Raw genomic sequence first — 26,533 nt, forward strand, 5'->3', positions numbered from 1 at the left:
CAGGTCACACTACAGAATGGGGCTCTGTCTGCAACAATTAGGACTCCATGCATAAGGTGAGAATCAAAGTGCTTACCATGATTATGCTGGAGAGCATGACTGGTTTCGAGTTTGGTGGAAGGAGAATGACATTCATGAGGGCATTAACACTGACAGTGATCCCTGACGGTTTGATGGTGCAGTGAGGAGCTGATGTTACCTCCAAGTCCAACAGAAGAGGAGCTTCCTTAGCTGATGATGTTGGGGCCTTGGTGGCAGCAATGGGAGAAAAGGGACACAGTTAAAACATCCAAAGGCATTGCATGTGTTATAAATTCAGTCAGATTTCCTATCAATTTTGATTGCCTCTGTCTTAGCACATCTACAGCTGAAAGCCTCTTTCATAACTTTGATATTGGATTATTCCAACATATTTTAGACATTCTCTATAAACTACAACTCATCTAATACTTCCAGTCACATCCAAACTCCCCACTTAAACATCACCCCTCTGCTCACTGATTGATATTAGTTTGAAAATTCTTACCTCGTTTTTGAAAAGAACGTGGAGTTAATACACAAGGAGCCAACCGTGTATGTGCCTGTTTTCCCCACCTTAGTCCCATCAATCCCATTCTCCCACTCCAACCCCATAATCCCTGCAACTTTATCCCCCTCATAATTCCATTTTGAAATTGTCTCTACAGCTAGTATCAGATTGAGCTACACCCCACAAACTAAGTAACAGGGAGGGAATCACAGGCCTTCTTGTCAACATTGGGATGATGAGTACATTTTGTTTTCATTTCAGATTATCAACATAATGCTCCTTTTATATCAGTGGGACAGTCACAGTCTGGAGTTAGCCTCCTCTAATGAAGTATTTTACACCAGATTGTATCATGCACTTTTCAAAACCTGATGTTGTTATGGTCACTGATCCCCAAATGCTCTGTTGCTGAAACATATTCATTCCACCAACTTTGTTTCCCCAGAATTCAGTGCTGCTTCTTTTCTCATTGAGCTGGAAACAAACTGATCTAGAAAGTTCTTTTGTATACATCAGGAATTCCTCCCACTCTTTGCCCTGCTTCACCATGGCCATGCTAAGTCTATATCAGGACAGTTGAAACCCAACCCCATCATTACCACTCTGTTGAATTGAACCATTTCTGCAGCTTCTCTCCAATATCTCCTTCCTTTTAAATGGAGGCCAAGAGGGCTGTTTTCACTCATTCATGGGATGTGGGAATCGCTGGCTAAACTAGCACTTACTACTCATTCAGCAATGATGTGGAGGAGCCAGTGTTGGACTGGGGCAGACAGGGTTAAAAATCACACAACACCAGGTTATAGTCCAACAGGTTTATTTGGAAGCACTAGCTTTCAGAGCGCTGCTTCTTCATCAGGTGGTTGTGGAGCAGGATCATAAGACACAGGATCCTACTCCACAGCTACCTGAGGAAGGAACAGGGGTCCGAACACTAGTGCTTCCAAATCAACCTGTTAGACTATAGCTTGGTGTCGTGTGATTTTTGACTTCATTCAGCAATGTAATAGTTTCTCTATTGTTCCTTGACTCAAACCAAAAAGATTCAGTTATTGACCATTCAGGTACATTATCCACCTTATAATGCTTTGATCAATACTCCCACTCCCCTCTTTGTTTCTTTCCTTCCTGAATACATTGTAGCCAGGAACATTAAGTTGTCATTCTTACCCTAATTGGGCCACGTGTCTGAAATGACTCCATGAAAGCCAGTATCCCATCGCTGAGTAATTCTTTATTTCCATGTACATAGTCCATGACACTGACCCAGCTAGCTCAGAGCCAGCTCTCAGAGTGAACAGAACCTCTGACACTCCTGTTTATATCCGTCAGCCAGGGCTCCCTGACTGGACCGGGTTAATAGCCTCAATCAGGAAACTCGTATTCTATGAGGTCCACCTGGCTGACCTCATTTCAATCACTACCATCTCCATTGGTCTCACTAAACCATAGTCCCATGTTACAAGTCGTACCTTCAATTCACTAAACTTACTTCCTACTCTTTATATTTTTACACACTCACTCCGAATGGACCACAGGCTGCTTCACATTTTCCTTGCTGACTTCTCCTCATTCTACATTACCCTTTATACCAACACTGTTTATCTCTCTCAGTCCTGTGGACACCCTTATTTTCCACCATGATGCTTCATGTTGGCTTCCCGAGCTCCCCCTATCAAATTGGTTTGAACCGTTTCCCAAGCACTGGTTCACATCTCTTTGAGGACATTGGTTCTAGCTCTGTTCCGGTGTAACCTACCTTATTGTCCAGATCCCTCCCATTTGTTATTGTTTAGTAAGGTCTTGTGGGGATACTTGAGATGAAATGAGACTAGGGAACATGCAATATTTATTATTTGATTGCAGGATCATTGAGTGAGCCCTTGACTGGGTGTATATGGAGACTAATAATTGGTGATACGGGAGTTTGTGTTACGTGAACCAGAATCAAAGCTCTGACTAAACAAATATATGACTGAACTCGAACTAGCACTTTAACATTTGATGTTTAACACCACCCCAGTACCAGTGCCAATGTCCTAGGAATAGGAGGAACCTTCCAACTGCACCATTCCTTTACCCTTTTACAAACGCAAGGTAGCCTGCTGTTCTCAAACGGAGCTCCTAAAATACCATCTGTAAGTTCTTAACTTTTCATTGCTTCCAACATAGCACCAAACAGCAGTGATGAAAGAGTGAGCTGAGAGAGGTCAAGGTCAAAGGGTGAGACCAAAAAATAGGGGTGAATGGGTGAGATTGAAAGGGTAGGTCAAAGCAGAGGGCCCAAAAGGAGAAGTGGAAGTGTGAGATGAAAGGTGGAACCCACTGCTGTACAAAGCTGGTCAGGATGATCTCAAATCCTCTCCCTCAGTAGCACCAGCTCTGATATAATCATAGATACCTCTCTCAGCTAGTTCTGATCAGGGCATGTTGTAGGATCATGTCTGAGTTATTGATACAGATTAGTCAATGCCCTTCTCAATGAACATCATCAATCTTTACTAACGGTAACTATCAACATGATTCGGTGAGAAGCAACTTAATCAGGTCCCAGTTTCATGTGATGTGACTGTGACAGATAGAGTTCCTCTGCATATGCTCAGAATTCAGGAGCTATTATTAAGGGATTCTTTACTCCACATCTCCTCTGCACCCCCACTCCATCAAGGTTCACTCTTCACCTCATGAACTGTTCACAGCTTCTGTTCAATTTCTACAAACACCTGCACCCTCTTTGGTGGCTTGATCCAGTTAAGACAGAAGTATCTGTTTTTCCCGATATTGCTCATTACTAGCCGTTCACAGTGGTTGAACTAACTCTTGGTGTGCTGCTTCCAAGGTTTGAAGGCCCCCTCTGTCTATATGGTGTGCTTTGCTCATTCTATGTGTGTTCCGTTGGAGCTGACTTTGACCGAGGAAAGTATTGCCCAATCTGCCATGGATCAAGATTCTGGAATTCTCTCCTTAAGGCCATTGTGGGTCTACTACAACACATGGATGCAGCGGTTCAAGGAGGGAGCTCACCATCACCTTCCCAAGGACAAGGACAGGCAATAAATGTTGGTCCAGCCAGTGAGGCCCGCATCCCGTGACTAAATATAAAAAAAACCTCATATTTTTTGATCCGTGAACACCTCCATGTAGGAATGAAGATCCTTTTTATTTAACTCTACAATCTAGGACTTCAGAAACTGTGGCCACCTTGCTCCTTGTAGAAAGTTCTGCAGCTCCATTGGTGGTTGATTCTGATTGAACTATCCCAAGCTCTCCTTCCTCAGTGACTGCTGCTTTAAGAGTGAGGGCATTTTCACTTCATAACTGTTCACTGTTTGCAAAGCTTGCTGATCCTTTTCCTTCTGTTGCGTTCCCTGTCGCTTTGCCAAGATCTGGTTCACTCTAACAGATGTTGAGCTGATGGCAGCTGGGGCTGTTCCCGCTGCCCCTGGTGTCCGGATCTTCATCACTGTCCGTCCCAATGTGTGTGCTTCTGTTTTTCCTGCTGCTTCTCTTGCAAGCCATTGGAGGGTTCAGTGGAATAAGCAGACACATTTACCTCTTTGTTATCTTCTCCAACAAAAGGGAGATTCTCTTCAAAGGTAACAACAGAACCTTCACAGATATTGTCAATTAAGTACAAGAGTGCAAGAAAATCCAGGACCTTTGCTTCAACTATATCAACAACAGGAATGGCAGCTTCATCCTCTACTCAAAAGGCAAACTCAGGTCTAGAATATTCTCTCACAACTGGTCACCTAGGTCCCTGCTTGTCTCTTCCTACTGTTCTTGCCTTTGTTCTGAGACAAACAAAGAGCCTGTCTTATCCTTCAGTGACCCTATGGATGGGGTTTCTATAGTGTAGACTGATTCACTGAGTCAGCTTCTGTTTCCCCTACAACTGCTAGATTAAAAAGATTCAAAACTGCACACTCATTCTTGCTCAATAGAGTGACGATTAGGCATAATGTACAAAGTGTCATCGATCTCTCTCTCTCTCTCTCTCTCTCTCTCTCGCTCTCTCTCAGTGAAGTATAATCTTCCTCCATCCTCTCACTCTGATATTAATGCCTCCTGTGTTTTGAGATTGACTGGAAGATAGTTAGATAATTGTTTGTCTCAAAATATAAGAGTTGGGATGTCATGGTGCAACTGTACAGGACACTTGTTAGGTCACTTTTGGAATACTGCATTCAATTGTGGTCTCCCTGCAATAGGAAATATGTTGTTAAACTTGAAGGGATTCAGAAAAGACTTACAAGGATGTTGCTAGGGAGGAGGATTTGAACTATCGGGAGAGGCTGAATAGGGGCTTTTTTTCCCTGAAGCATTGGAGGCTGAGGGATGGACTTTACAAAGGTTTATAAAATCAGGAGGGGCATGGCTCGGGCGAAAAGCCAATCATCTAGGATGGGAGAGTCTAAAACCAAAGGGCTTGGGTTTAAGGTGAGAGGGAAAAGATTTAAAAGGGACACAGAGCATGATGTGTATATGGAATGAATTGCTAGAGGAAGTGGTGAAAGCTCATAAAATTACAACATTTATAAACGCATCTGGATAGGAAGGGATATGGGCTAAATGCTGCCAAATAGGACTAGATTAATTTGAGATATCTGATCGGCATAGAAGGTTGGAATGAAGGGTCTGTTTCCATGCTGTACATGTCTCTGACTTTAACTGCAATGAATCATCCAAATGAATGAATACATCTGCCTGTGTCTCATCTTAAATATGGGTCTGTATGATCAGGGGAGCTGAAATTCTTTCCTGGGCTTGTGATATCCCCTGGGAGGAATTCATCCTGCTCCTCAGCATCCTTGAATGGTTACACACTTAAAGACACTTACTGCTGCTGCCTGTTTTCACCAATTGTGCTGCTGACCTGGTCTGTTTTTGGGAACTCATGACCCTCTTTTTTTCCTGCAAATGGGGATCCCCCAATGGTATTGATGGCATCCTGTACCACCCTGCACTCTCTGAGTGTTATTTTCTTTCCCATCTCTGCAAAGACCTCCAGTCTACATCTACACTAACTTGCTCTACATTACAGGAACAAAACATAGATTGGGTGACTGCTTTGTAGAACGCCTCTGGTCCGTGTGCAAGCATGACCCTGACCTTCCCGTAGCTGGTCATTTTAACACAGGGTCCTGCTCACATGCTCACTTGCCTGTCCTCGGCATTCTGCAATGCTCCAGTGTATCACAGCGTAAACTGGAGGAAAAGCTTCATAAGAGGCACTTTACAAACTTCTGGACTTAATATTGAGTTCAACACCTTCAGATTGTGAACTCACTCCCATTCCTTCCCTTTCTTGCAGCTTTACTTGTTATATTCTCTGTCACCATCTTCTCTATCCTCACCCCCCACCCTAGTGAAACTGTCTGTTCTTTCAAATCTGGCAGGAGACTTGTTCTCCCACTCTCACAATCCGACCACTTAATCTGAACTATCAACACTCCAACACTGCCACCCACTCCCAACAAAAGCATAAATGCTGCCCCCTCCACTCTTCACTCCAGCTCTGATGAAGAGTCAGCTAGACTCCAAACGTTAGCTTGCTCTCTCTCCAGGGATGCTGCCTGACCTACTGTGATTTCCAGTGTTTTGGTTTTCAGTCCAGTCTACAATAATCTATGTCTCACTGCAACCAACTGAAATTTCAGCTTGCTGTGTTCCCTGCTACATTCCTGGCTGTGTAGTTTTCACACACTTTGCCAGAATTGCATGGGATTTTCCTCTCCACAGTCCAGTCACTGGGTTAGACTTAAAGTTCCCCCCTCCCCACCACCGTACTGTACTGTCTGCTGCTTGGCATCTCTTCAGCTCTCAGTTGACACCGCTTTCAGTTGTGTGTCTGATCAGTAATTGCCACCAAACACCACGATCAGGTCGGGGTTGTCGCTAGAACACTGTCCACATCCATGACAGTGAACATCAGAAATTTTTACTAACGATGACTGTGTACAAGAGATGGGAAGCGAGAACAAATCTCAAACCCAGCAGCCTTGGGTCCCAGCTCCATGTGATGTAATATCACCAGAACATTGTTCCTAACACAAACATCCTCAGGAGATATAACAAGAGAAAAGGTACAATTAACCCTTAACGCTACATGGCCTGTCCTCGACATGGATGGTTGGATCACACTGTTAGTAATAGTGCTACTGTTGCCATCCCAGTGCCAATTACTCATTCCACCAATAGCTCTGGACTATTCCACTGACCCGCCAGTTCACACCAGGCTTCATTTTGTACTGTTTAACTGAGCTATAATTTCACACTTCTCCCAGCTTCAAGCTCCTGCTGGTCTGAACAACATCATAAACAAAAGCAACCTTACTTTGTCACCAGTAGGGGGAGAGGGGGGAGAAAGCGTGTGCGTGTGAGAGAGAGAAAGAGGCAGAGAGAAGGAGAAGATAATAACAGTCACGGTCGGTCCCTTACCAGCAGAATGATCGCTCCAAAGAATGTGGTTCTGAGCAAGTAAGCAAGATCCACGGACATCTATAAACACACGAGCAATGAGGAAGTTCAGTCACTAACATTGGAATTGTTTTGTGAGACAGGAGGATGTAACAATTGGGAACTAGGTACCTTGCTCTCAGGAATCTCAGTCTTCAATACGCCAGCTTTATAATAGGAGTACATGGCAGAATCAAAGAAGTACTCAGATACAGAGATGTACACCATCCGCTGACTCCTCTTCACCAGAGGCACAACCGCATTGTTCACCAGTGTGTCATTCTCATTCCCCAGAGGGTAGAACATCCCCTGAAACAGGAGCACAATTCCCAAGAGGCACCAGTTAGCGGAACAGTATCAGGGCAAGCTCATACCTTACAACTATAATTAACACCAAGAGTGAGAACAGATCACAACTCAGTAACACCAGGAACAAACCTCCTTTGTTGAGAAATTATTCAACTGATGTAGCCGCCCAAAAGGTAATGGAAATCTGTCACACTTTCCAGAGTTTCAATTAGCTTCATTGACACGTGTGCCCAGAAACTGAAAAGCCATTTCTTACTGATTAAGTAATGGCCTGTACCTGTTATAAAAGGTGTATTCAAGTGCACTGAGATAGTTCTCAGGTGTCTGACCCACTGTCACACGTATAGGGTCTGGCTATCTGTCAGCAGCTGGTGATGCATGTAAGGAGACTTTCCAGAGAACAGGGCACAGAGCTGTCAGCTCTGTCCCTATTACACACAGGCCAGACCCAACCACAATTTCACACAAGGTTAAGGATTGACATTGTACCAGTCTGCACTTTTGAAATCTACATTTAATCCTCTGAATGTGGCTGATGCCGGTCAGGCCACATTTTAATATCTGTACTTAACGTGGTGGCAGGAATACAAGAAAAATATTCTCTTAAAAGATGTGAATCTTGTTGATGTTCGGGAGACTTAGATAAGCAACACGATGAGTCATTCTGAAGATAGAGCAAGTGATGAGGAAATTAAATAACATGGTCAACCTTGTTGTAAAGTGACTGACCCACAAAAATAAAGACATTTTGTTATACAGAGGCTGGTACAATTACAACATTTCAAAGGCATCTGGATGGGTATATGTATAGGAAGGGTTCAGTGGGCCAAATGCTGACAGATGGGACGAGATTAAGTTACGATATCTGGTTGGCATGGACAATTTGGATTGAATGGTCTGTTACTGTGCTGTACACCTCTATGACACCAAATGAACAGGGGTTTTGGTGGTTTTGGTGAGGCCATAGATGGAGTGGTGTGTGTAGATGTTGTCCCCATATTTAAGGAAGGATGTACTTGTACTGGAGATCAGGCAGTGAACATTTGCTGAATTGGCAACAAAAGGTGTGGGTGCTGGAAAAGCACAGATGGTCAGGCAGCATCCGAGGAGCGGGAGAATTGGTGTTTCAAGCATAAGCTCTTCATCAGGAATGTTGGTGGGGGGGTGGAGCTGAGAGAAATAATTGGGAGGGGGGTGGGGCTTGGGGAAGGTAGCTGGGAATGCGATAGGTCGATGAAGGTGGGGGTGTGGGTGAAGAGGTTATGCTCGAAACGTTGACTCTCCTGCTTCTCGGATGCTGCCTGACTGGCTGTGCTTTTCCAGCACCACACTTTTTGACTCTGATCTCCAGCATCTGCAGTCCTCACTTTCTCCCATTCACTGAATTGGGATGAGAGTCTAAAACGAATGAGAGGTGATCTCAGTGATACAAGCGGGGTCAACACCAAGAGGTTATTTTCCCCCACCTCTCTCACCCACCGGGGCTTGGGGAACCTAGAAGCTGGGGCAGTCCCAAGATCAGGAGGGTGGCCATTTCAGACTGAGATGGGGAGAAATTTCTCCACACAAAAGAGTTTTGAATTTTTCAAAAGCTCCATCCCAGAAGCCTTGTGGATAATCCATCATTGAATATACTTAAAGCTGAGGTAAGCCGATTTACAGACTCTCAGAGGAATCCAGGGAGAAGGGGAGTGGGTGGAGAGTGGGGTTCAGATTGATGGTCAGTCATGATCTTACTGGATGGGTTTGGAGAGGTTGAGGGATCCACTTATGCTGTTCTTACTCGAGAACACTAGCTAGGGGTGAGGCAGACTGGGAGAGCAACGGCCAGCCCATGGAGTAGACTAACAGCGTTTCAATCATTCCAAATCCACCACATTTACTGAATACAGTTCCCACAATATGCTCAGTGGTGAGATTTGAACCCACAGACACTGCAGACTGGAGGCCTCTGTTCTATTTATCAAGCCTACGTGGTATGAATCCCTGGTTCTGGACTGTCCATTTTGAAGCCTGTTGAAGATCAGCCAATCCCCGTGAATTGACCATGAACTGTGGGCTGCAGCTTGGCTTCAATGAATCACCCTCTGACGGAACCATTATCATCACATTTCCTCAGGCAGCCTGACCCACCAGTGACAGAGTTAGCCTGAGGTGGGGAATTCCAATGAAGGAAACACAACAGCAGAACAAAGGCTGGGGAGGGAGGGGGGGGGGGAGCGTGAATGGTCAGGATGTTTTCCTGGTTATCCACTCTGGTCTCTCGGCTGCTGGAGGAGCAGGCCCGGCTGTCTAGGGAAGCTCTGGGAATCTGACCCGATGCTGTAGTGAGTACAGCGCTCCCTTTGGAGGGTCCGGGAGTTGCTCACTGTGACCAGGCCTCACCTTGAATTCCATGTCCATCCAATCAGCTTTCACATCTGGGTCACTGAGGAATGAATAATCGATCCCTACGTATGAATCCACTGGCATTCGCACTATATAAAGAAAGAAGGAATGAATTCCTGGAGTGACAATGTTGACTCAAGAGTCTTTTACACATGCATGTCCCAGTAGCCTGGACTCCCAGAGAGTAAGACCTGGCCACTGAAGCTAATGAATGAATCCAGCACACTCAATCCCAGACTGATTTGGAGATGCCGGTTGAGGTACCAGTGTTGGACTGGGGTGGACAAAGTTACAACCTGGTATTGGTGAGGACATTAGCCTGTGAGTTCGTTTGCTGAATGCCTGGGACTTGGCAAGATTTAGTGCCAAACACTGGCTGGCTGCAGAGCTGCTATTTTCAGCCTCAGTTCTCCTTCTAACGCCTTAACTGAAACTTGCATAGTACAATACACAACAGTACCTTGCCCCTAATTCATAACAACACTTGGGGTCAGCTCAGTGGCTCAGTGGTTAGCACTGCTGCCTCATAGCACCAGTGATTCCACCCTCAAGCAACTGTCAGCGTGGAGTTTGCACATTCCCCCCGTGTCTGTGTGGGTTTCCTCTGGTTGTTCCAGTTTCCTCCCACAGTCCAAAGACGTAGAGGGTAGGGCAATTGGCCATGCTAAATTGTGTCCAGGGCTGTGTGGGCTAGTCATGGGAAATGCAGAGTTTATGGTGGGGGTGTGAGGGTTCTGGAATGCTCTTCAGAGGGTTGGTGCAGACTTAACGGGCTGAACAGCTAGTGTAGGGATTATGTGATTTTATAAGAATGCTTAAAAGGATCATTAACAACTTGCAGGGTTGATGGTGATTCGTGTGACTAGCTACACTGGGGTTTAGATTCATAAACTCTAAACTGACCCTTTAGTACGTGCCAACCCAGATATCAAAGACTGATCTAGTCCCCATTTGCCAGTATTTGGCCCATTTCCCTCCAAGCCCTGTCTATTCATATACCCATTCAGATGCCTTATAAATGTTGCAATTGTACCAGCCTCCACCACTTCCTCTGGGAGCTCATTCCATACACGTACCACCCCTTGCGTGAAGATGTTGCTCCTTAGGTCCCTTTTATATCTTTCCCCTCTCACTTTAAACCTATGCCCACTAGTTTTGGAATCCCCCAGCCTGGGGAAAAAAAACCCTTGGCTTTTCACCCTATCCATACCCCTCATGAGTGGAAATGTTTTGTGTTTTGAGGAGTTGGTTACAGTTAATTGAGTCTGCAGAGGGGTGGAGTTACACAAGGAAAGAAGACTAGTTGTAAAGTTCCTGAACATGTCACATGTTCAATGCCCTCTGGGATTGTGAGGGCCACACCACCAGCATGTCCTAGTCCTGGTGCACAACATGTTCAAACGGCAACAGTGATGCCGTGTGGAGCAACTCAAAGAGGAGTTTGAAGGAATGTGTGTTGTTGATTCATCCATGTTTTCAGGATCTGAGGAGACGCTGCTCTGGTCACTATGATTATCATCATAATGTGAAAACATAACCATGGGATCAGGACAATTAAAATGGATGAAGTAGTCCCTCCTTGCTCCATGTTGAGATATCAGATACTGTAATGTGTGCTCGAAGTGCTACCATTAGATATGAAATATGGAGATCATCAGTAGAAACTACTCCAAGTGTATTGAGTTTGCTGTAGTTACATTACAGTAGGGTAATGTGGTCTCTGCCTTCTCATAGTAAGTTGTACACTTAGTAATAAGGAGTTATGGAGCCTCACGTTAATCTAATCAATCCATTAATCATTTCTCCACTGGTGGAAGGTTATCTGCCACCTCCACCACTGACGCTCAGCAGTAGCTGGGTGCACTGCAGAAATTCACCAAGATTCCTTAGGCAGCACCTTCAACCCACCACCACGTCCATCTAGAAGGACAAGGGCAGCAGATACAGGGAACACCACCCCTTGCAAGTTCCCTCCAAACCACTCACCATCCTGACTTGGAAATACAGTACAACCTTGATTATCCAAACATCAATTGTCCAAATTCGGATTATCCGAACAAGATCTCGAGGTCCCGTTAAAAACGGCATTAGGAAAGTCAGCATTCGGTTATCAGTTAAACGGCATTATGGCGTGTATTGCTGGATAACCGAGGCATGTTGGATAACCGGCACTCAAATTACCGCTTGTTTACAATAGATCAGTTATCCAAATGATCAGTTATCCGAACAAAATACTCCCCGCCTGGCTAGTTTGAATAATCGTGGTTGTACTGTATATCGCTTTTCCTTCACTGCTGTTGGATCAAGATCCTGGAATTCCCTCCCTAAGGTCAGTATGGGCCAACCCACAGCAAAGGTTCAAGAAGGCCATTCAACCACCTTCAAGGGGCAATTAGGGACAGGCGATAAACGCTGGACAACCAGCAACACCCACATCCTGGGATTGAGTGAATGAAAATGTCTTTCATCCATAGATATGCGGTTATAATCTTTATGTTCATCTCCCACCATGGAGAAATATGCTAAGCACTGTCACTTGGAACACAATACTCAGCCTACATTAGCATTGCCTCCTTGTGGTTCCTACTTTAGTAAGGAGGCCATAAAACTCACATTAATCCTTAGTCTAACAAGAAAGTCATTGATCAATACACATGGGGGTTCTTCAGAAATGTCTCTTAAAGCACACAAACCTGGGACTGTCGCCAGCAGAGAGTTTAGCAGCACCAGTGCTGAATGTTCTAAGGCCGGGCAAATCTACAAGAGCAGAGACAGGAGATTAAACAGGAACAAAAAAGGCAGCATCATTCTCACTCTCTCACTCACTCTAATTCTCACTGCCCATAGCATCAACCTTGTTGCTGGCTCTCAGCACTATCTCTCACAGTGACATTGAGTCAAAGAGTCATAGAGATGTACAGCACAGAAACAGACCCTTCAGCCCAACTCATCCATGCCAACCAGATCCTAACCTAATCTAGTCCCAGTTGCTAGCACTTGGTCAATATCCCTCTAAACCCTTCCTATTCATATACACATCCAGATGCCTTTTAAATGCTGTAATTGTACCAGCCTCCACCACTTCCTCTGGCAGCTCATTCCATACACACACCACCCTCTGCATAAAAAAGTTGACCTTCAGTCCCTTTTTTATCTTTCCCCTCTCATCCTAAACCTATTCCCTCTAGTTCTGGACTCCCCCACCCCAGGGAAAAGACCTTGTCTATTTACCCTATCCATGCCCCTCATGATTTTATAAACCTCCATAAGGTCACCCCTCAGTGTCCGACGCTCCAGGGAAAACAGCCCCAGCCTGTTCAGCCTCTCCGTACAGCTCAAACCGTCCAACCCTGACAACATCTTTGTAAATCTTTTCTGAACCCTTTCAAGTTTCACAACATCCTTCTGATAGGAGGGAGACTAGATTTGCACACAATATTCCAAAAGTGGTCTAACCAATGTCCTGTACAGCCACAACATGACCTCCCAACTCCTGTACTCAATACTCTGACCAATAAAGGAAAGCATACCAAACACTTTCTTCACTATCTACCTACGACTCCACTTTCAACGAACTTCCTCAGCTGGACCTCCTTTCTCCCTACACACATCGATGGCATCCAGCTCTACCTCACCATTATGTTTCTTGACATGTCCAGTATCTTTGGTTTCCCATGCTGCATCTAACTTTGACCCATCGGGTGAACTAAACGTCTTCTAATTAAATAAATATTGGAAAGACCAAAGCTTTGAGTTCCATTACTATTGACTGGATATACCCAACTTAGATGTCCTCCGTAACCCTGAGATGAGTTTCCAATGTCATGTCCTCTCTATCACTCAGACGACCAGTCTCCAACTCCATAACATCATCCAGCCTTTGCTCCTGTCTCAGCCCAGCTGCAATGAAACCCTTATCCACACTGTTCTTAGTTTCAGTTTGAGTATTTAGTGGGCGGCACGGTGGCACAGTGGTTAGCGCTGCTGCCTCACAGCACCAGAGACCTGGGTTCAATTCCCGACTCAGGCGACTGACTGTGTGGAGTTTGCACATTCTCCCTGTGTCTGCGTGGGTTTCCTCCGGGTGCGCCGGTTTCCTCCCACAGTCCAAAGATGTGCAGGTCAGGTGAATTGGCCATGCTAAATTGCCCGTAGTGTTAGGGGAATGGGTGGGTTGCGCTTCGGCGGGTCAGTGTGGACTTGTTGGGCCGAAGGGCCTGTTTCTACACTGTAAGTAATCTATTCTGAAAATCAGTCAGTTCCCCATCTTCCCTGCTCCCATACCTCACTCTCACCCTAACCTACATTGGATCCCATTCAAGGAAAACTTCCATTTTGAAATCCTCGTCCTTGTTCTCAGATCCCTCCACATCCTGTCCACTCCCAATCTCCGTCATTGCCTCCTGTCCAAGATCCTCTGAGATCTCAACATTCCTCTCATTCTGACTTCCTGTGCATCTCTGATGGTTGTCCCTCCACAACCAGTGGCTGTGTCATTAACTGTCTACCTCCCACTCTCTGGAAATGCCTACCTGAATGTTTTGCCTCCTCTTTTCTTCAAGATTGCCACTTATAACCTGTCTCCATGACTGAACTTTTAGATGTCAATATAATATTTTCTTGTGGTTTGGTGTCAATTTTAATCTACAACAGGACTTTGAAGTGCCTCATGGTGTTTGATGAGGTTAAAGACTATAAATGTGATGTATATCGTATTTAATGTATTGTCTATAAGATACCAAACAACATTATGTCAAAGGTGCTATAGAAATTCAACTCAGTTGTTCACCCCAAACATGCTGACATTTATTGCTGTCGGGCCTCTGGGTAACTGGTTCTTTGCAGAGTCTGAGAATTACCTGCTTGTTTATCAGGAATCGCAAACCTGTCATGAGAAGACTGGAGATTAATTCATAAAATCCCCTGTGAGGAAAAAAGACAGTTGTTGTGAGATCTAGAAGATTTAGTGAATCGCTCCGTCAAATTAAATTCAGATAAAACTCTACTGTGTGGCCAGGAACTCATGAGCATTAACCAGGGATAGGACTCGATCCTGGCACAAACCTTTCATGGTTCAATATACATCATTGTCAGGCTGTAACAAGAAAGCGTTTGTATCCAATCTCAGTCACTTTGTCAAACTGATTACTTTCAGTTCTCTGGGGAATTCTCTGAAAAATGTAACTTTCCTGTTTTTATTTTGACAAATAAAATCTGTGAATTTGACAAATTTGAATTGGAAATTGTTCCTCTTCCTTCTGATTCTTTAAAGACCTACCCTTTCACAGGATGTGGGTGTCACGGGATGCGGCATTTCCGAGGGCAGTTATAATTGTCAAATATTTTCGGTCTGAAGTCACATGTCAGCCAGACTGGGTAAGGACAGCAGTTTCCTTCCCTAAAGGACACTAGGTGAACTGCATTCTTATTGGATTCAAATTTCACCAAATACCCCCGTGGCGGGATTCGAACCTGTGTCCTAAAGGCATTAACCTGCGGCTCGCTGGATTAACAGTCCAATAACACAACCATTATGCCATCACCTCCTCAATCACAAAGAAAAACATAACATTTGGGTTGTTTCATCTTAAAGCAGAGGATATGTAACGATTTCTTCAACGTCGATTTAGAATGGAGATTATCATTAAGCCAAAATGAGGAAGTGGGATGTAATATTAAAATCAAGGCAGAGTGACCAGAGAGAAGGAAAAACTTATTTTTACTACAGGTGACTGTGAGACTGTATACTTTAATGGGTAGAGCAGTGAACCTGAAGAAATGGTTGGTGAGGGTAAAGTAAATAGACTAGATACAGAAGGGTGGTTTGCTGAGATAGAGAAGGAGCAGTCACAAACACTGAGTGTCCAGCTGAGTACACCTCCATCCTGTAAATTTGGTGAAATTCTCTATAACGTTGACAGTTGGTCCACAACACAAGCTGCTGCTGTTATTCCCACCCAGGAACACACAGGAAAGAGAGACAGTTACCTGAAACTTCCAGTAAACTGAGCGTGCATTCTCGCAATTGAAGCTGTGCAGGAGAGTTTGCTGATCCTCAGCTGCCCTTGTTTGCTTTTGGTCAGATTTAACACCGTCCAGATATTGGCTCCTTCAGCAGAGGCATTAATCTGACCAACGTCCTGACTGGAAAACATAACTTGATGAATAGTTCAGTGCTGACTCCCGATTGGCCATTCCCCCTTGACCCTTGGTAAATGCCCACCCCCGGTTCCTGGTAACCTCCTCCTGGCACCTGGCAACACTCCAATCCTAGTGACCATACCAAAACCCTAACTTTATGACCCACACCTCCTCATCCCTGGTCACTCCAACCCCAACTCTTCATGACCCCTGACCCTCAGTCATCCTCCACAATATCGAGTCCATACTTCCATGATCCCTGGTGACTCCAGACATGACCCTAAAACACCCTCTCCAATCTCCTGAAAACCCCATACATGACCTCTAAATAGCCTCCCTGACCTCTGATGACCCCAAAACAGCCTCCCTGACCCATAATTACCCTCCTGGACATCTGATTATCCCCTCTGAACCCTGATAACCCTTCCCTCCAGTCGTGGTCATCCTCCCCAAATCTTGGTCACCTCCAATGACTCTTGATCGCCCCTTCCTGATTTTTGTTCAGATCCCAGGGAGCTTCACTGATTATCCAAGTTTCCACACACTGCATGTTCAGGGCTGATATCTCACTGTGAAGGAGCTGGGTTTGTTGTCAGGCCTCCAGTGGGCCTGTTTAAAGAGCTGACATCATCAGGCGAGATGGGGATGGGGCTCCTGCCCATTGACAGTCAGTGAAAGCAAGAAATGGGGCCAGCCAGAGGCACTGTGGGACTCATTTAGAGTCCCCATTGCAACCATCACTGGGCTGCTGGTTGCCCAGAGGGAGGGAGAGATCTCTAAGTGGGGCAGCCTCTTCCCTCCTCCATGGTGAGATGGACCTGAGGCTGCAGGCCATCACCCTCTGCCTAGAATCTCTCCTCCTCTCTTATCCTCCCACTCCTTCCTCGCTCAACTGTTTCATCCCAAGGGCTGTGTTTGCGGAGGTGGGGCTCCAGCCAGCCTTGCAGGAGGGTGTAGTAGGGCGTCCCCTGCTGGTTGTGTCTTGAGCGAGTCTGCCGAGCCCCATTAATAATCTGAATTGTCCAATGGGTGATACCACAGCAAGCAGCCACCTACTGTGGCACTATAGACTGGCAGCTGATGGGGGCACTGCTGTACACCCGCACCTGCTGCTGGGTTCCACACTCTGCCCGACACCGACTCTTGGTCGTTGTCCAGGTCTGTCCCCCGGACTGTCAATCCCATCCTCAAAGTGGTGTCTCCCATCCCTCCGTAACCCTCGCACCCCTAGGTCTCCTGGCCAGACTCTGCCCTTTCACCCCTAGGTGACACCAGGAGGGTAGGGAACTAGAAAGTGCCTTAATGATAACATCTCCCCAGACCTGCTGCAACTTTAATTTCAGAGTGACATAGAGGTCTACAGCACAGAAAGAAGCCCTTTGGCCCATTCCAAGCAGTCATGATCAGAACGTTGACTGGTCTTTCAAACCATTTCTGACCTCCTCCGGTCCCATTCCTGACTCGTGTGTTCAGCTGGGCCCACACAGACAGCTCCTCCACCCTCCCCCTCTCAACTCAACCGACCAATGTGTTAACCCTGACAGATGTGTGCATTTTCACTGGGCCCAATTACAGGGAGACTCACACCAGCCAGTACAGCATGTCCCTCTGGAAGTTGACACTGATCGACGAGTTCTTCACTTCGAATTGTAGACCCTCGCCAGGACGGAAGGACAGAGAGGCAGTCGAGAGATCCAGGTCAGTGATTCGCACTCTGTGAGACATCAACACACTGTGCTCAGTGACACACTTAAACAGATATCAGGGACACAGCCAGCTTCAGACAGACTCTTACCCACTGATCGAGTATTGTATCAGCCCTTCCTTCCCAGCAAAATCTGCTATGGAGATATTTTCCAGCTCTTCGGCAACAAATGTCAGCACTTCTGATTGAACTGCCGAGAACAGAAAAATGTTCCAATGAGTTTCTCAGCTGCACTTAGTTTACAGTCCAGTGTTTGCCCCGACCCACTGTATTCCCATTTCAAACATTTACCTTCAATTCAGAACAAAATAAAGCTACTTGAATTCACATGCGTGATTGTATGAGTGTGTATATGTGTGAGTGTAAGAGAAAGAGAGTGTTCATGTGAGTGATCATGTGTGTGGCTGAGTGTGAGCAAGCATGTATGTGTGTGTGTGTGAGAGAGAAAGAGAAATCATGTATGCATCTGAGTGTGTGTGATTGTGTCTGTGTGAGGGAGTGTGGGCTCACTTGTGCATCTGAGTGTGTGTGAGTATGAATGAATGTGTGAGAGTGTGGGTTAGTAGTTGTAAGTGTGGGTTAGTGTGTGTGGGATTGTGTGTAGGGGATCATATGTGTGTGAGTGGGTGTGTTTGTGTAAATGCATGTGTACACATATGGCCAAGGAGAAGCTCTGTGGGATGGGAAATGCATGGATTGTGTGTTTAGGTGCAGGACTCGTGCGTGTGTGTGTATCTACAAGGGCTGAGTGTGCACGAGTGTGTTGGTGCAGGGCTGGGTGTGTGTTTCTGCAGGAGCTGTGTGGTATTGTGATGCACCCCCACTGTAACAAATGGGAAATATGGGTGGGTTTTCCTGTCAGGATGTCTTGGGGGAAAAGGTTAGCAGTGACACCAGCAGAGTGTGTGTATGGGAACACATCTCTCCCACAACACTTCAATAAGGGGCCTGTTAAAAGACAGAACTTGCATTCGCGCGGTTCTTAACCCCACAGTATATTTATTTGGGTGCAGCAGCCCCACCAGTGTAGGTTCTTACGCAGTTGGAGTCCCGGTGATGTGATCCGGATCCTACAGGCAGGTTTGGTGCCCAGGGCAGTGTGCAGTCCAAACAGAAGCAGTATGGAGCTGAGTAGCCAGGCAGCCATCGTTTCTCAGTCTATCTGTCGAACAAGGAGGCAGTATGTGATCCAGCATTAGTCACCATGACAATGGGTAACACAACTACTTCAGAACTGTTCGTCGTAGTTACCATGGCAACTGTCGTCACACTGAATCCGTTCTTTGCCTGTCCAGGAATTTCACAGCAACAAAACCTTGACCTACTAATGAAATAAGCTGTTCTGAAGATAAGACCATTAAGAGGCCATTCAGCCCTTCTAACCTGTTACTCAGGAACAGCAGAAGGCTATTCAGCCCCTTCTCTAGCTTTTTACACAGGAACAGCAGAAGACCATTCAGCCCCTTCTCCACTGTGTTACACAGAAACAGCAGTTCCTCAGCCATACCTATCCCCCCCCCGAGTCAAATGGTTCTGTGTTCAAGACTTATCGTGAGGCTTGTGCATCAAGTTCTAGGTTAACTCGTGTACAGTACTGGCAATGTTCCTATCCTTTTGGACGAGACAAATTGTCTACCCTCTCAGGTGGATGTGACACCATTTTGAAGAAGAGCAGCAGACCAGCAGCTAACCTTTGTCACTGGACTAACATTACAAAGCAGACTGTCTGGTCATCATCAGATTAATGACTGTGGGAGCTTGCTCTGCACAAATTGGCTGCTGGGTATCCTACATTACAACAATTAATCCATTAAAAAAAAACAGGTCATTGGTTGTTAAGCTTCGGAATGTCTTTAGGTTGTGAAAGGCATTATATAAATGCAAGTCATCCTTTCTCTGTTCTCAGGTCTCTTCATCATTCAATTAGGTCATGACTGAACTCTGTCTGAATTCACTCACACACCCTTGTTCATATTCACTCTGGGATGTATTTATTCCTGTCCCCAGTTTCCCTTAAGAAGGTGGTGGTGAGTTGCCTTCTCGAACCACTGCAGCCCACGTGCTGTGGGTAGACCCACAATGCCCTGAGGGAGAGAATTCCAGGATTTCGAACCAGCGACAATGAAGGAATGGAGATATATTTCCAAGTGAGAATAGTGAGTAGCTTGGAGGGGAACTTGTCGATGGTGGTGTTCCCATGTATCTGCTGCCCTTGTCTTTCTCATTGCAAGTGGTGGTTGGTTTGGAAGGTGCAGGCAAAGGCCATGAGTACGGCTACGTCAGGGGATGGCTCACATTTGGAATATCCCCCAGGCATTAGTAAGGAAGATATTATTCCAGCCCTGTCAACCTTGGGCAATGAGATGGCGGATTGGTAGCTGTGATTGTGACCATCCCTCTGATCATTTTGCCTATCAGTTTACAAAGTCCTTAGACCAGAGATCAACGCTGGGCTCTCTCTGTGCCGCCTTGTAGGACTTCCAACTCTAAGTGGCTAACTCCCTGGAGTTCCCGTCACATCACCTTTAACATCCACCCCCACTGCCTGGTCAAGCTATCTTTATCTTCATCTCCAATATTTTCAGAACAAATACATGAAAATGAGTTGATGGAATGGTTTATGGCTCCCATTTTTTCTCTGGAACTTCTCCAAGTAGTGTTGAATAGGGAAATATTACCTCCTGGAGACTGCAGGGCAATTTTGGTGGTTTAGCAACACTACCCTCCTTCTTCATCAAAAGCATTCATCAGTTAGAACAACACACCCTTCAACCTTCTGTGCTATAACATCAGTTTGTCCAATCTCTCTGTGAGTGAAACCCCTGATACCATTCTATCAACTCTCCACTCACTCCTTGGAGTCCAATATTGAACAGACTATCCCAACAAGCAATCTATTAAAACTTTAACATGTATTCTTTGTTTTTCTATTCTAGCTCTCTGTTAATAAAGCTAGGCATCTAATAGTCTTTTCAACATGAAACAAAATGCTGGAGGTCACAGCAGATCAGGCAGCATCCATGGAGAAAAAGCAGTCCAAGGTTTCAAGTGTACAGGTATATGACCAGTCAACAGAGCTAAAGTGAAATGTGGAGAGGGCAGCATGTATGAAATAGTAGGGAGGTGGTTTTAAGTGCTGGGGGATCAGGATGTTGAGAGTTCAGATTAAGTGATCAGAATGTGAGAATGGCAGAACAATGGTGGGTCTAACTACCAGACTTGAAAGAACAGCTGGTCCCACTGGGGTTGGGGGGGGGGGGGAAGGGAGAGAGGACATGGTGACAATGAATGTAAGAAAGCTAAAAGAAAGGGAAGCAACGGGTTCACAAACTGAAGGTATTGAATTGAATGTTGAGCCTAGAACTTTTCTACAGCTTTATTAACTCATCCTGTCACATTCAAAGTTTGACTTACTTCTCTTTATTCTTACATCATCTTTAAATATGTATCATTTAGCTCATTTTGCCTAAACGTATAGGTTAGATGCTCAGACTGAGACAAAGCAGAACTGGTTCATGTCTGCTCAGTTTACACTGTCACAACCACAGATAACAACACCAGCTCACCTATGGACATACTGAACTTTTAAATTCTAACATACATTTTCTCTTAAAAGAAGGCTGATACAGCCAAACTGACTACAGATGCAAATACAGTGGCTGCCCGGAGAGAAACTCTGGAATGTCATGCATATAGGTGTCAGGGGCAAATGCACAACAAGTTAATCTGAAATCTCCTGGGTCTGGGTGGTTTGCTCTTCAGAGGATCGGTGTGGACTTGTTGGGCCAAATGGCCTGTCTCCACACTGTAGGGAAACTATGATGATTCTAAACAGCTTTGTGTTATGTGTAAATTGTGTGATTTACTCTATTTTATCTTAATTTCCTTTGCATAATAAACTTCTGATTTCTTGTTAAATCTGAATCTGCATCATTGCACATGTGTGTTTCAGGGAAAGACCACCTCATTAAAACCAGAAAGCAAATGATCTATCAAGCTAGATTTCAGTCTGCGATTTGACTAATCCAGTAACAACATCAAATGAGATCATAACAGCAAAGTCTGGGGTTAAAATTCAGTTCAACCCCCAAGTCTGTAAATTGAAGAAATTGTGATAGTGAACAAGCTGCTCATGTGTGCCACTGAACTGAGGTACTGGATGTAAGTTTGCTTGCTGAGCTGCAAGGTTCATTTCCAGACATTTTGTCACCATGTTAGGTAACATACGGAGGTACTACTGGGTAACAGCTTGGAAATGAGTCATTGAACCATAACCTAGTCACACCTGCACTGCAGGTAAAGGACTCCCTCTGTCTGACTACTGAAGGCCAGGAAGCCAGTCAAAACCAAGCTTGACTGCAAAGTAGTTGGAGTAGCTCTAAGGGTTTGACAGTGATGGCACACTGCTCACTGATGTAGAATACAAAACTGCATTGAATCAGGCATTCCTCCAAAATCATCTGCAAGGCAATAGCCCAAAGCAGCAGCGTTAGCCTGCCCCTATCCATCCCGGGTCAGAGCGCGTCTGGTCCTGTCTGTCCCAGGTCAGAGTGAGTCCAGTCCTGCCTGACTTGGGGATTAGTGTGCATAATGTGAACAGTGATTGTACGTCACTGCTGTAAGCTGATATATGACAAGGTTCTCAGTAAAATGGGACCGTGAGTGTCAGAAGCTGATGACAGATCCATCGCTGAGCAGTGAAGCTGTACTGGGCATGAGCTGAGTGCTGGGCTCCCTGTCTGAACCTGAAGTGATGGATTGGAAGAGGCCTCTAATTGAAAGCAGTGTGAACACTATGGAGCGACTGTATTGATTAGCTCGCCCCACAGAAAGCCCCACAAAGACCGACTGTACCCTCTCCATAAACAATACGCAGCACAGAATAAAAAAGCAGATGTGAACGCCGTACTTATCTGTGAGAGAGAGGGCTCTGTTTGCACAGGCAGCTTGGACACAGCGGAACCTGAATCTCAGCTCCAATCCCTGGATGCTGTCACTCACTGACCCCCCACACTCTTGGCTGCACTCTCAGTAACCCTCAGCTCTCCAGTGACCTGTGAACCCCTCTCGCTGCATTCCCTATCCAATGACATGTCATCTTCCTGCTTGTTGGGTAAATAGTGGTGGGGTCACAGAAAGTCCTGTGTATGACAAACACTGCAGCATTGGAGTTTAGAGGCTGGGAACTCGCGGCTGGAAGAAAGACAGGCTTTGTTCTGTCAAATGCTCTCAGAGGGCAGACTGTTCAGAACTGTGCTATAATCCAGGGATTACTGCAGGATTCAGTGTTCTGTGGATAATCTGGTTTTGGTGTAGACACGGAACAGACAGCATTAACCCACTCCATCCTGGGGGGGAACCCACTCCATCTTGGGTGGGGGGGGGTCACCCACTCCATCCTGAGGGGGTCACCCACACCATTCTGGGGGGGTCACCCATCCATCCTGAGGGTCACCCACTCCATCCTGGGGGGCAGTCACCCACTCCATCCTGAGGGGGTCACCCAACTCCATCCTGGGGGGCAGTCACCCACTCCATCCTGGGGTGGCCACCCACTTCATCCTGGGGGGGGGGGTGTCACCCACTCCATCCTGAGGGGGTCACCCACTCCATCCTGGGGGGGTCACCCACTCACACCGCATGGGCATCTGAGAACCAGGCTCCAAGAGGGAGGGAGCCTCCTCACAAAACTTTCTGGGAAGACCCTGGATTTTTCTGGAAGCCGGAGTCAGAAAGCAATCAGAGCTCCGGATTCTGTTGCCAGCCCTGGCTGGACCGATTCCTGGAGTTTTCACTGGGGCCTGCACAGACTCATCACTATCTCCCTATTTGGTGAACTGACCCATCCCCACATTCCTGAACCTTCGTCAGTCTGAATCTTTGCTAAACAATTGGACGATGCTGGACTCTCAGTTAAGAACCTCCTTACCTTTTCTCCAATACCTGTAAGAGCTTGTATACGGTGCACCCCATCTGTACACGCTGTGCTCTGTGTACACATGGAGCCCTGCCTGTACACACTGCTGTCTGCCTCTACATGATGTACTCTGAATGTACACGCTGCTATGTTTATATGTAGTTAGAAATCACATAACATCAGGTTATAGATTAGATTAGATTACTTACAGTGTGGAAACAGGCCCTTCGGCCCAACAAGTCCACACCGCCCCGCCGAAGCGCAACCCACCCATACCCCTACATCTACCCCTTACCTAACACTACGGGCAATTTAGCATGGCCAATTCACCTGACCTGCACATCTTTGGACTGTGGGAGGAAACCGGAGCACCCGGAGGAAACCCACGCAGACACGGGGAGAATGCGCAAACTCCACACAGTCAGTCGCCTGAGGTGGGAATTGAACCCAGGTCTCTGGCGCTGTGAGGCAGCAGTGCTAACCACTGTGCCACCGTGCCGCCCATAACCTGGTGTTGTGCGATTTCTAACTTTGTCCACCCCAGTCCAACAATGGCTCCTCATCATGTCTGTATGTACACCACTCTGCCTGTAGACACTGAGCCTTTACTGAGCCTGTGTGATACTAATTTGTACATTTGTACTCTAAGATTTCTCCATAGATGCTGCTCTTGTCCTTGAATTGAGTACAGCCGAAATTGGTCTTGTTCTGTGCACATAGGAATCATATGAATAGGGTAGGATCCAAACTGCACTGTTGTACTGCTACTCTGGTTGGAGACATTTGGGCCTGTGCACAGCCCTCACATCCACAGTGAGTATTTGCAGGCTTTCTATGTTGCTCCTTGTATTTCTGTGTATGTTAGAGTGAGTGTAAGACTCTGTAGTATCCAGTCACCCACAATGTTGGTCAGGATCCTCATTAATTGGTGAAGAGCCAACCCCTATGCTGGCTTTTAGGTGGTTCCAGTCTCTAGGTTAATCACATTGCATTGCAATAGCTCTGACTATTAAATTGAGCTTGTTTCCCAAAAACTGGAATGTTCCCAGCCTTATATGATATGGCTCTCACCCAGGAATTCCTGGCTCCAACCCAGCTTGGACTAAGTGTATCATTAGACGCTGCTGTCTAACATTGTCCTGTGGGAGATTCTCAATTGCCTTCCAGTTGAAACCAAAATTAATAAGAATTTAAACAATGAAGCGGAAATAGAAAATGTTGAAAGATGAACATCAATAACGTGATTTATGCAACATGTCTGACCTCATTATTCTGAAATGATTATATGTTTCTGTCTATTTTTATTTTGTCATGATTATTACTGAGGCACAGCTCCACTGTCACTGGGGCACATTGTCAGTCTGACTGGAGCACACTGCCACCATTACTGGGGTACAGCTTCGTTGTTACAGTCAGAAGTAGGGAAGCTCTAATGGAGAACACAGCCATGGCAGACTGATTAAAAGCATACTTTCGTTCTGTCTTCACAAAGAAGGACACAAATAATGTTCCAAAAGTATCGGGGAACAAAGTTTAATTTATATAAATTTGAAATAGTGTCCTTTTACCATTCTTGTTTAAGTTATGCAGTTTGGTGAAAAACGCAGTTTGGTTACAATAAATAGTTTAGATTAGATTACTTACAGTGTGGAAACAGGCCCTTCAGCCCAACAAGTCCACACCGACCCACCGAAGAGCAACCCACCCACACATTTACCCCTTCACCTAACACTATGGACAATTTAGCATGGCCAATTCACCTAACCTGCGCATCTTTGGACTATGGGAGGAAACTGGAGCAAACACAGGCAGACATGGGGAGAATGTGCAAATTCCACACAGACAGTCACCTGAGGCGGGAATTGAACCCGGGTCTCTGGCGCTGTGAGGTAGCAGTGCTAACCCCTGTGCCACTGTGCCGCCCTATTCCTCTTATTGAAAAAGTACTGTGGCACATATTCTTTTAACCTGAATTAAACAGTGAGGTAAAACTGGGAAATCTGGAGGTTTAAACAAATGGGAACAGTGGAGTTTTATTGAAAGTGTACTGAGTCATGACAACATTTCCATGGTTATGAGGGTACAATTCCACCGTTACTGGTGTGTTGTTCAACTGTTCCTGTGGTACAGATCTTGCATTACTGTCAGACAATTCCATCATTCTCTGAGGTAGATTTTCTTATGATGATGAGTTAGAAACCCAATGTATCATGGATGTTGTCAACATTTAATTCCAAAACGTGATATTATTTTAAAAATCTGCTGAAGCCAAGAAATGACAAAAGGAATAGATCCAGATCCTGCAAGGACATGCTTCAAAACAGCTGAATCCCAGAGGACAGGTGATGGTAATCAAGGCCCCATTTGACCGTGAGAAACCCTAGCAAAACTGCAATCAATGGGTATCGGGGGCAAACTTTCCACTGGTTGGAGTCATAACAGATGGTCGTGGCTGTTGGAGGTCAGTCATCTCAGCCCCAGGACACCTCTGCAGGAGTTCCTCAGGGTAGTGTCCTAGGCCCAACCATCTTCAGCTGCTTCATCAATGACCTTCCCTCCATTATGAGGTCAGAAGTGGGGTGTTTGCTGATGATGGCACAATGTTCAGCACCGTTCACGAATCCTCAGATGCTGAGGCAGTTCATATTGAAATGCAACAAGATACGGACAATATCCAGACTTGGGCTGAGAAATGGTAACATTCGTGCAACACAAGTGCCAGGTAATGGCTTTTATTGGAGATGGTCAATTTAGCCCCTTGATATTCAAAGGCATCACCATCACAGAATCCCGCACTATCAACATCTATGGGGGGGGTTACCATTGATCAGAAACTCAACTGGATTCACCATATAAATCCAGTGGCTATACGAACTGGTCACAGGCTGGGAAAAGCTGGCATGGTGGCTCAGTGGTTAGCACTGCTGCCTCCTAGCGCTAGGGAACTGGGTTCGATTCCAGCCTCTGGCGACTGTCTGTGTGGAGTTTGCACATTCTCCCCATGTCTGCCTGGGTTTCCTCTGGATACTCTGGTTTCCTCCCGCAGTCCAAAGATGTTCAAGTGAGGTGAACTGGCCATACTAAA

General features: G+C 45.8%; 1 protein-coding gene across 7 annotated transcripts in view; it reads right to left on the reverse strand.

Moving 5' to 3' along the window:
- Window positions 1-26,533, reverse strand: part of pltp (phospholipid transfer protein) — a 97,537-nt gene that overhangs the window by 18,259 nt on the left and 52,745 nt on the right. For 3 of the 7 annotated variants that reach the window (XM_072556876.1, XM_072556872.1, XM_072556875.1), the window contains exons 2-11: window positions 18,570-18,693; window positions 17,622-17,721; window positions 17,412-17,540; window positions 15,674-15,829; window positions 14,545-14,608; window positions 12,379-12,442; window positions 9,683-9,774; window positions 7,121-7,297; window positions 6,971-7,030; window positions 77-247 (exon numbers count right to left, since the gene is read on the reverse strand). In XM_072556876.1, coding sequence (XP_072412977.1) covers window positions 77-247; window positions 6,971-7,030; window positions 7,121-7,297; window positions 9,683-9,774; window positions 12,379-12,442; window positions 14,545-14,608; window positions 15,674-15,829; window positions 17,412-17,540; window positions 17,622-17,721; window positions 18,570-18,678 — 1,122 coding nt within the window. In that variant the 5' untranslated portion in view covers window positions 18,679-18,693. Of the gene's footprint in view, window positions 1-76; window positions 248-6,970; window positions 7,031-7,120; window positions 7,298-9,682; window positions 9,775-12,378; window positions 12,443-14,544; window positions 14,609-15,673; window positions 15,830-17,411; window positions 17,541-17,621; window positions 17,722-18,569; window positions 18,694-22,440; window positions 22,694-26,533 lie in introns of those variants that run through there. The other 4 variants (XM_072556873.1, XM_072556871.1, XM_072556874.1 and 1 more) reach the window with 4 other exon arrangements.

The sequence above is a fragment of the Chiloscyllium punctatum genome, chromosome 37, assembly GCF_047496795.1.
Source record: "Chiloscyllium punctatum isolate Juve2018m chromosome 37, sChiPun1.3, whole genome shotgun sequence".
Classification (NCBI taxonomy): Eukaryota; Metazoa; Chordata; class Chondrichthyes; order Orectolobiformes; family Hemiscylliidae; genus Chiloscyllium; species Chiloscyllium punctatum.